The 10,353-nt window shown below is 54.5% G+C and overlaps 1 protein-coding gene across 1 annotated transcript in view; it reads right to left on the bottom strand.

Moving 5' to 3' along the window:
- Positions 1–1,824: 1,824 nt before the first annotated feature.
- Positions 1,825–10,353, bottom strand: part of GTF3C1 (general transcription factor IIIC subunit 1) — an 87,473-nt gene continuing 78,944 nt past the window's right edge. Inside the window, exons 33-37 of the mRNA XM_017534185.2 lie at positions 6,363–6,842; positions 5,438–5,933; positions 4,726–4,777; positions 3,461–3,653; positions 1,825–2,765 (exon numbers count right to left, since the gene is read on the bottom strand). Of these exons, the coding sequence (XP_017389674.1) occupies positions 2,553–2,765; positions 3,461–3,653; positions 4,726–4,777; positions 5,438–5,933; positions 6,363–6,842 (1,434 nt within the window). The 3' untranslated portion in view covers positions 1,825–2,552. The remainder of the gene's footprint in view (positions 2,766–3,460; positions 3,654–4,725; positions 4,778–5,437; positions 5,934–6,362; positions 6,843–10,353) is intronic.

Consider the following 10,353-nt stretch of genomic DNA (forward strand, 5'->3'; position numbering starts at 1 on the left):
CACTCCCTAGTGTTTAACCCAAGGCCCCTTTCCTCTCATTTGTTACCTGCCTGGCCCCTGAAGGCATCTCAACTCACAACTACTGGTCAATGCTGTGGCTTCTGGAGACTTCTGTGCAGAGCTTGGAAGGGCAGAGAGCTGCCTTGGAAGGATGGATGGATGGATGGATGGATGGATGGACAGATGGGTCGGTGGATGCACAGATCAATGGACGGATGAGTAGGTGGATGAATGGATGAATGGGGGGTGGGTGGGTAGATGAGCAGATGGATGGATAGATGAGTGGGTGGATGGATGGATGGACAGATGAATGGATGGATGGGTAAGTGGACAGATGGACGAATGGGCAGATGGATGGATGGATAGATGAATGGACAGATGAATGAATGGATAGGTAGATGGATGGATGGACAAATGGACAGATGAATGGATGGATGGGTAAGTGGACAGATGGACGAATGGGCAGATGGATGGATGGATAGATGAATGGACAGATGAATGAATGGATAGGTAGATGGATGGATGGACAAATGGACAGATGAATGGATGGATGGACAGACAGATGGATAGATGGGTGGGCAGATGAGAGGCTTCATGACGGGAAGAGGGAACAAGACCATCCCTGGGCAATGGCTGTAGGAATGTGGGCTGGTGTTCACAGAAGCCCCATCTCACCACCTGAGAGCTGTCCCCATCAACCCTACGTCCTATTTCCCAACACAGGCCCACACTCTCCCTCATCTGGGAGGCACAGGCAGAGAAGGAAACCTGGTTGAACCAGACCGTGCACTTGCACCCAGTGCTCTTCAGCTCTTCCCCCCGTTCTCACACGGGAAAACTAAGGCTCTGAAAAGTGGATGTGGTGGTATTTTAAGAATCATTTGCTGGATTCCCAAACCTTTCTTCCACCACATCACACATTCCCAAATAATTAGCATTTGCTCAGTATTTTATTTATGAAGCAGACCACATCCACTATTCTACATGACTGCCTCAAAAAATTCCAGGGAACATTACTGTTTCTTAAAGTTTAAATGAAACTTTAAAGAGAAAAAAAAAAAATGGACGCTAAGGCCTGAGCAGCTTCGGCAGTAGGGGGGGCTCACCCTCAGGACTCCGACCCCCAAGACCCTGTCTTCGTCCTTCCTCGCCCACAAGTGCGGCCCAGAGTGGCCCTTCCTGGGTTGGAAGGTGGGTCAGGTCAGGGGTCCTAAGGGCACATGTTCCCCAGGGAGGACACTTTTCTAGGTGAGAGAAGCTGCAGGTGGATGTGACACACAGATGGCTGGGGCGGGGCACATCCCACCTACAGGGAGCGGCCTCTGCTCAGCACTTCTGTCGCAGGCAGAAAGCTAAGCCCGTTGTTATTGGAACTTTCCATTTTAAAAGAAGACAGACATCTGAATTTTTTTTTTTTTAATGTGAAAACTCTACGTTTAAAAAATGTTGACAACTAACTTAAAAAAACGTAATCATGCGCATTCAAGAGAATTTCAAGGGGTCAGGTCCATCCTGCAGGCCCTGCCGAAAGTACTGGCTGTGTGAGCCGACGTGACGGCGGGCCTGGCGCTAGGTCGGGAGCAGCTCTGTGGGGGGCAGGCCTGGGGCCAGCCGAGAAGGTGGTGAGATAGCTGCCCGTGCCATCTCCATCCCGTCTCTCACCTGCTGGCTGAGGCTGGGCGGGGCTGCCGAGCTTAGCATCACGGCCTTCCCTCTTCCCCTGGTTTCAACGGGAACAGCCACTCCAGGTTGTTCTGCAGCGAAAGCAGGGAGTCCCCTAGGGGAATCAATGGTTCTTTAGGAAACACACAAAACAGAATGGATTTTTACTTCCCTTTAATCAAAAAATAAATAAATCCACTCCACAGGGACTTTTTTTTTTTTTTTTAATGAGGAAAAAAGGTGAAAGAACAAAATAAAACAAACAAAACCAAAACCTACAGGGACTCATTTCTGGCCCACAGGGAATCAGCAGCCAGGCGGAGGGACACGAGAGCCAGCCCAGCCGGGCCTGCCAGGTGACTCACAGGCCAGAGAGGAAGCTCCAGGCTCCGCTCTGGGGGGCTGTCCCACCCAGGGGTTGGGATGTCCTGCCTGGGGAGGGGCCGCAGTCCCCCGGGGGCCCCATGGCAGCAGGGCACACTGCCACTATTCTGCAAGGTGTATCCCACAAGGCCCTTGCTCTCAGTGGCACTAGGGCACTCAAGGAGCCAGGAGACCCTGCCTTGATGGCTGGAGTCTGGAATGTGAGGTGTGCACAGGCGGGGCCAACTCCAGAGACCCCGAGACAAGATTACCAATTCCCGGTGTGATGAGGCCAGTCCCCAGGGGACAGGCCCAGAAGAGCCTGGGGCACTGGCAGGTGGAGAAGCCCCTCTTTCCAGAGTTCCAGGAGAGTGGGAAACGTGTCGGGCTGGGGCTCTGGCCAGAGCACCCGTCCCCTGCTGCAGGAGGCTTGGCAGACCCAAGGCTGGGGCACGGTAGGGTCTGCCGAGCACCAGGCGGGGTGGCGTGGCAGGCAGTGGCTGGGAGGAGGGACGCCCACAGGGGTCCTAGAGGTGGATCCACTTGTTCCAGTTGACCTCGTGGGGAAACACACGGCCCAGCCGGAGGGTACAGTCCAAGGTGGGCTCGTAGAAGGCCATGGGGCTCTCGCCCAGGCTGGAGGGTGCCTCCACTTCTTCCACCACAGGTGTAGAGAAGAGTGAGACGGCCCTTGGCTTTCTCAGCCAGCACTTCCGGATGCAGCCGAGGGACTCCAGGCCCTGCAGACACCAGACACACAGGTTATAAGGGCACGACACTGCCTGCTTACTGATTTATTCTTCAAGCGTTTATGGAGTGAACTCTCTGTACTAGGAAGCCACTTCCCAGAGCTGGGGGCACCTGAACCGGGCATGAGGCAAGTGGGGATGTACCAGGAGGGTTCAGGCAAAGGCCCTGGCAGCAGAGGCAGTGGCCTGAGCGTGGGGCCACCATGCTGAATGTCATGCAGGCCTGCAGTGGGGCTGCATCCCAGCTTCCTGTGAGCCAAGACTGGCTTCCAGGTGAGGTTTTGTTTGGCCCATGGGGAATCTGACACTGAACTTCAAGCTCCTAGTTGCCAGGGGAGCTGGAGGCCCCAGCCATGCTGGGCCCTGGGAGCACAGAGCAGCTGTCAGCCAAGCAGGAGACAGCCGCACCAGGGCGCAGCTCCTTGACCAGGGGCGCTGTGAGCTTGAGTTAGTAGCCCTTGGCACAGAGAAAGCATCAGAGACAAGCACCCCAGGCATCCCATCTTCCAGCCTTCCCAGCAGCATGGAGCAGCTAAAGGACACTGAGGGACGGCCTGAGAAGCAGGAGCTCAGGACAGGCTGGGGGAGGAGGTACAGGTAGGCAGCATGGTGGTCCTGCATGCTGCACATCACAGCCGGGCCTTCGAGTCCACCCAGCCCCTGCCGAGCCCGGGAAGGCCTCATACCTGGAGCAGCTCCAGCACGGCGACGGGCTGCAGAACCCCCTGGTAGTGGCGCAGCAGGCAGCTCTCGGGGATGCCAGGCCTGGTCATGATGTGGTACAGCATGGCCTCCATCATGCCCTTGCACACAGGCAGGTTCAGGTGGCCGTCCACCACACGCCATGGCCGGCCGATGAAGGAGACGCTCTCACAGTCCCTGCAGGGCGAGGGCTTGGCATCAGGGCTTGGCAGGGACAGGAGGGCAGCTCGTTCAGACAGAACACTGAGCCTTGGGGGTATCCTAGGCCTGGCCCAGGTCACAAGGCTAAGATTGGCCACCTCCTGCTCTCTGCTCTCCAAACGCCCCACTTCTTTCCTGTCTGGACAGAGGAGCCCATGACCACCAGCTGGATGGAACCACGACGTGGGGTTCTGCTCTGACGCAGCTGCAGCCAAGGCCTCGTGGAGCCCACACCCGAGGTCCCCCCACATTGGCAAGAGAGGGACAAGGGCTGGGACTCCTGGATTTGCCAGCTCTCCTGGCAGCCCGGGCAGCAGCCACCTCCAGGCTCTGGCGTAGCCCACAGGGGTGTAACTCTGAAGCTCTGCTCCGTGCCACGTGCAGGGTTCCGGGCATGCTTTCCTCAGAACAGATATTTCTGCTACTAAATCAGGGACTGAACAGTCACTCGGGGCCCAGGAGTGGGGTGGACCCAGAAGAGCTGGACACTTGGCTCTCATCACCACGGCTGGGCCCTGGCAGGGGCAACAACTGAGCTCCTGAAAGCCAGGATAGGACACAGGGCACTTGGGCCCTGCCAATCCAGGGTCAGCGCACACACTCATGGCAGGCACCCCTACCAGAGTGGCTTTTGTGGCCCCCTTGCCTCCTCTAATTCTGGGGCACAGCTGTTCCTGGGGGCAGCTAGGCATTCAGGGCTTGTCCCTCTGTGGACCTTTGGCTCATCTGCAGGAGCAGGTGAGGGGCCTGTGGGCCGTAAGGAACTCGGCGGTGAGGCGCGGCTGATGGTGCCAGGTGTGGTTCTCCACCAGCACCCTCGGCATCCTGAAAGCTTGTTCCAAGCTGACCTGGGTGCTGCCAGCGCCCAGCACACCTGCTGCTCGCCCACTGCACCCCTCCAAGTGTCCCTGCCGAGAAGCACGGTGCTGGGCAGGCTGTCAGAGCCGGGACCTGGGGAGAGACCCTCAAAGACCCTCACGCAAATCCTTACACTCTGGCCCGGTCAAGAGCCCCACCGCAGGCCCTGGAGCCAGAAGCCCACACTCACCTTTCCCGCGCTGCCTGGGAGATGCTGCTGGCTCCAAAACTCTCTGTGAACCCTGAGGGAAGAGGAAGAGGATGTGAGAGGCTTGGAAAGGCAGGGAAGCCATCTCTGCCTCCCCACCTTCAGCATGGTACCCAGCACCCAGCATGAGCTGGGCACCTCGAGGTTTGGGGATGAAGTGTCAAAAAAAAAGGACAATGATCATCTCCTCACAGAGTGGCCACCCTGGAGGTGGTGGGGCCGGGGAGACTGCCGCAGACAGCGCCCCAGGCCCGGACAAGCTCCACACCGGAGGAAGCCAGCGAACACCTCATTTCCCACCCAGAAGCCCTGACCACAAGGGTAGTATAAAACCCAAGGCAGAAACACCCCAAAGAAAACAAAAACGCCCAGGGAAGCCACATGAGAAGGCCACTGCTGATGACAGATGGCTCCCGAGGAAGGCGAGACCCCCACGCCGTCGCACAAGCCGGACCCACCGCCTGAGCTCCTGCTCCGGAACTCACAGTGCTGCCTGGGGAGTGGGAGGCCTCTGTCCTCCCCTGGAAATGCATTTACAGGCAGCATCCTCCCCACAAGGCTCAGGCTCTGAGAAGCTGAAATCAAGCCCCTTTTTCGCCAGTGGCAGGTCCCCTATCCGGGAGGAAGGTGTGCGGCCCATCAGGGAAGCGGGGAGGGAACGTGCGGGTGGGGTGGGGGACAGGGCGTGCGGTACCTCTGGGGTCTTCAGTGCCCTCTGGAGGCTGGGCCTGGCCACTCAGCTGCTCTTGGCCTGGGGAACTGAACTCCCCGACACCCTCTTGGTCTTCCTGCACAGCTTCTGCCGCAGCTGTGTCTTCAAGAGCTGGGGGTGGAGATGGGGCCTGGGCCTCTGCCCAGTCTTCTGTTCCAGGCCCGAGGCTGGGGGCCAAGTTTGAGTCCTGCAGCGCCGGCCTCTTGGCAGGGGTCTCCCCGATCTCACTGGCCCAGACAGCATACCTCTTGGTGCCCCGGGGGCTGTGAGAAGGGGGTGCCTGCCCCTCCGGAGGCCCATCCTGGCTGGAAGACCCCTCCAGGGGTCTGGCCTGAGGGTCTTCTCTCTGGGCATGGGCATCCTCCTCTCTGTCTTTCAGCCTCACAGAATGCAGGAGCCAGGGCCAGGCAGAGCCTATGGCCACCAGGCGCACAGTGTTGCCGCCGACCTCCAGCACCTGCTGCTGTTCCAGGAGGGCCTGGGGGGGCAGGAGACAGGCGGAGTCTGTGGGGAGCCAGGGATCCTCCGCACTGGTGATGGGGGATGAGCAGAGTGGCTTCCCCTGTCCGCTGGGTTAAGTCCCTGAGCAGCAAGTCCACGAGGTGGGCCTGGCTCCCAGCCCCGGGACTGCCCCTTTTAGCCCCGTGCCGTGGAGGAGCCTCTCTTCCTCTCTAGGCTCAGCCTGGCCGCTCGCGAACCACGTCAGCTGTGTGACCCTCAGGGATCCACAGCTGCACCCTCAAAGCAGACGTGAAATGCCCCAGTTTTCAAACCTTAACGACTAATTCAATGCTTAAAAAGAATGCACCATGCTATGCCCCACATCAAGCCCATCCTCGGTGTGCAGCTGGCCTGGGAGCTGCAACTCCGGCTTCAGTGACATCCAGCTAAGCTACAGACAGCTCACCTGGACGCAGTCTGCGAATGTCCTGGTACGCCCACCACCTGGCTGCTCCAAAGCCGAGAACCGTCTGCGCAGCTCCTCCTTGTCGATCCCAAAACAACCCATGGCTACAATGGCTTCCAGGATCTCCAAGGCAGCAGTCAGGTCTTCAGGACTATACCCAGAGAGCTCCAGCCGGAAGACAAACTCTTCCAAGCTGCAGGTGTTTTCCTGGGGGCTTATCAGCTTGGTGAATGTGTCAGGGAGGCAGGAGGTTCCCACCGTTAGCTCTTCCAGAGGAGCGGCTGGGAAGACACGGAGGAAGATCAGAGGCAACCCGACAGAGGCCCTCGTCCCCCCGCCAATGCACAGGCCACACGTAGGAAAGGCACGCTCCAGCGCACAGGGGTCACTGCTGGGTGGACGAGTTGGGCGCCGGGGAGTCAGGCTCCTCATCCGTGACCCCAGGCCCCTGCCTATAGCTGACTGGATTTCTCCTGGCCACTATGATATTCCTGCTCAAGATATAAAGTGAAGGGCACAGAGGCTGAGGACTGGGGTTCGGGAACTGTAAAGCCCAGTGCTCTGGTGGGGAGTCCTTGACTGGGGACTCCTACATTTCCTACGGCTGGCTTCTGTTGCTTCCTATGGAAGACGTTTCTGCTAAGGCCATAATCGATATGTTACCACTGCATTTTTACCCAGTCCAAACTCCAGACAAAGTACAGAATTCTAATTGTGGTTACAAAACATATAATGAACACCATCAGCTTCACAAGCAACTCACTTTATTGTGCTTCACGGATATTGTGGTTTTGGATTTGTTTTTACATACTGAAGATTTGTGGCAGGTCTGCATCAAAAGTGTCTACTGGTGCCACGCTCCCAACACCGGGTGCTCCATTTGTGTCTGTCATGCTTTGGTAATTTTCATCTCTCCACTTTTTTATGATTATCATAACTGCAACGGTGACCTGTGATCAGCGATCTTTGACATTACCACCGTAATTGCTTTGGGGCACCATGAACCACGCCCACATAAGACAGCAAACTTAACTGATACATGTCATGTGTGTTCTGACAGCTCCAGTGACCAGCCATTTCCTACTTTCCTCCCTCCCTGGGGCTCCCTATTCCTGAGACACAACAATATGGAAATCAGGCCAATTAATAACCTTACCATGGCCCCTCTGTGTTCAAGTGAAAGGCAGAGTTGGACATCTCTCACTTTACATCAAAAGCTGGAAATGACCAGGGTTTGTGAGGAAAGCATGGTGACAGCCAAGACAGCTGAAAGCCAACGTTAGTCAAAGCTGTGAGGGCAAAGGAAAAGCTCTTGAAGGAAATTCAAAGTGCTACTCACGAACAATAACAAAGCAAAACAGCCTTGCTGCTGACATGGAGAATGTTTCAGCAGTCTGGATAGATCGAATCAGCCTCAACATTCCCTTATGCCAAAGCCTAATCCAGAGTAAGCCCCTAACTCTCTTCAGTTTTATGAAGGCTGAGAGAGGTGAGGAAGCTGCAGAAGAAAAGGTGAAAGCTAGCACAGGTTGGTTCATGAAGTTTAAGAAGCCGTCTCCATAACAAAAAAATATAAGGTGAAGCAGCAAGTGTGGAAGGAGAGAAGCTGCAGCAAAGTGTCCAGAAGATCTAGCCAGGATCAGTGATGAACGTGTATACACTAAACTGATTTTCACCGTCCACAAAACAGCTTTATATTGGAAGATGCCATCTAGGACTTTCATGGGTACAAAGGAAAAGTCAGTGCCTGGTTTCAAGGCTTCAAATTACAGGCCACTCTCTTGTTAAGAAGTAATGCAGCCGGTGACTTTGAGTTGAAGCCAATGCTTATTTCCCATCCCCAAATTCTTAAGGCCCTTAAGAATTATGCTAAATCTATTCTCCCTGTGCTCTATAAATAGGACAGCAAAGCTGGATGACAGCACATCTGTTTACAATGTGGCTTACTGAATATTTTAAGCCCACTCTAGAGACCTACTGCTCAGACAAAAAACATCCCTTGGCCAGGTGTGGCGGCTGATGCCTGTAATCCCAGCACTTTGGGAGGCCAAGGCGGGTGGATCATCTGAGGTTAGGAGTTTGAGACAAGCCTGGCCAACACAGTGAAACCCCGTCTCAACTAAAAATACACAAGTTAGCCAGGTGTAGTGGCACACACCTGTAGTCCCAGCTACTCGGGAGGCTGAGACAGGAGAATTGCTTGAACCCGGGAGAAGGAGGATGCAGTGAGCCAAGATTGTACCACTACACTCTAGCCTGGGCAGCAAAGAGTAAAACTCCATCTCAAAAAAAAAAAAAAAAAAGATTCCTTCCAAAACAGTGCGATGAGTAATGATGCCCCCTGGTCACCCATGAGCTCTGATGGAGATGTTCAAGGAGATGAACACTGTTTTCATGCCTGCTAACACAACATCCATTCTGTACCTCATGGATCAAGGAGTCATTCCACTTTCAAGTCTTATTTAAGAAATACATTTTGTGGCCAGGCACAGTGGGTCATGCCTGTAATCCCAGCACTTTGGGAGGCTGAGGTGGGTGGATCACCTGAGGTCAGGAGTTCCAGACCAGAGGGCCAACATGGTAAAACATCGTCTCTACTAAAAATACAAAAATTAGCCAGGTGTGGTGGCAGGCGCCTGTAATCCCAGCTACTCGGGAGGCTGAAACAGGAGAAGCAGAAGAATCACTTGAACCTGGGAGGTGGAGGTTGCAGTGAACCGAGATCACACCATTGCACACTGTCTCAAAAAAGAAAAAAAAAGAGAGAGAGAAGGAAATACTTTTCATAAGGTTATAGCTACTATATGATTTCTCTGATGGATCTGGACAAAGTAAATTGAAAATCTTCCGGAAAAGAGTCACCATTCTATTTTGAGGTGGTCCAAATACCCACATCAACAGGAGTTTGGAAGAAGTTGATTCTCACCCTCATGGATTACTTTGAGGGGTTCAAGTCTTTAGTGGAGAAAGTAACTGCAGGTGCAGTGAAAATAACAAGAGAACTAGAACTAGAGGCAGAGCCTGAAGAAGGGATGGAATTGCTGCAATCTCAGAATCAAACTTCAACAGATGAGTTGCTTCTTATAGATGAGCAAAAGTGGTTTCTTGAGTTTCTTGATATGGAAACTACTCCTGGTAAAGATGCTGAGAACACTGTTGAAATGGCAACAAAGGATTTAGAATATTATATACACTAGGTAGGGCATGCATTATGCCTGTTGTCCCAGAACTTTGGGAGGCCATGGCAGGAGGATCCCTTGAGGCCTGAGACCAGCCTGGACAACTGAATGAGGCCCTGTCTCTACAAAATATTTAAAAATTAGCTGGTTATGGAGGCACATACCAAGGTACTACCTAGGAGACTGAGGCAGGAAGATGACCTGAGCCCAGGAGCTTGAGGTGACAGTGAGCTATCATCATGCCACTGCGTTCCAGCCTGAGCAACAGAGCAGGAGCCTGTTTCTAAAAAATAGGCTTGGTGTGGTGGCTCATGCCTGTAATCCCAGCACTTTGGGAGGTGGAGGGGGGAAGATCACTTAAGGCCAGGAGTTTGAGGCCAGGTTGGGCAACCTAGCAAGCTCCCATCTCAATCATTTTAAATAAATTAAAAAATAGAGTTTCAAAGATCATCAATAGAACTAAGTGTCAAAACTGGAAGTAAAGGAGGTAAGAGATCATGAATGTGAGTGGAATACTCCTTAGGACCCAAAAGCTTCCTCAGAGTGCATGCTGTAGAGTTACAGAGCTAAGCACCAGGAGACTAGAGCCCGGGCAGTGACAGGGCCGTGCGTGGAGAGTGGGCAGGGCGGGGAGGTGGGAGGGCTCTGCTCTTCCTTGTGAGCCTGCCTGCCTGTCTGCCGGCGCCTGCGGCACAGCTGTGACTAAAAGACAGGCAGTGTTGGTGAGCTCCCGCACAGAGGTGTGGGCGTAGCACAGGCACACCTGAGGTGTGTTTTTCTGCGTGTCCTGGGGCTACACGCCTGGCCTGGGG

Source organism: Cebus imitator, unplaced genomic scaffold (genome assembly GCF_001604975.1).
Source record: "Cebus imitator isolate Cc_AM_T3 unplaced genomic scaffold, Cebus_imitator-1.0 Scaffold85, whole genome shotgun sequence".
Lineage (NCBI taxonomy): Eukaryota > Metazoa > Chordata > Mammalia > Primates > Cebidae > Cebus > Cebus imitator.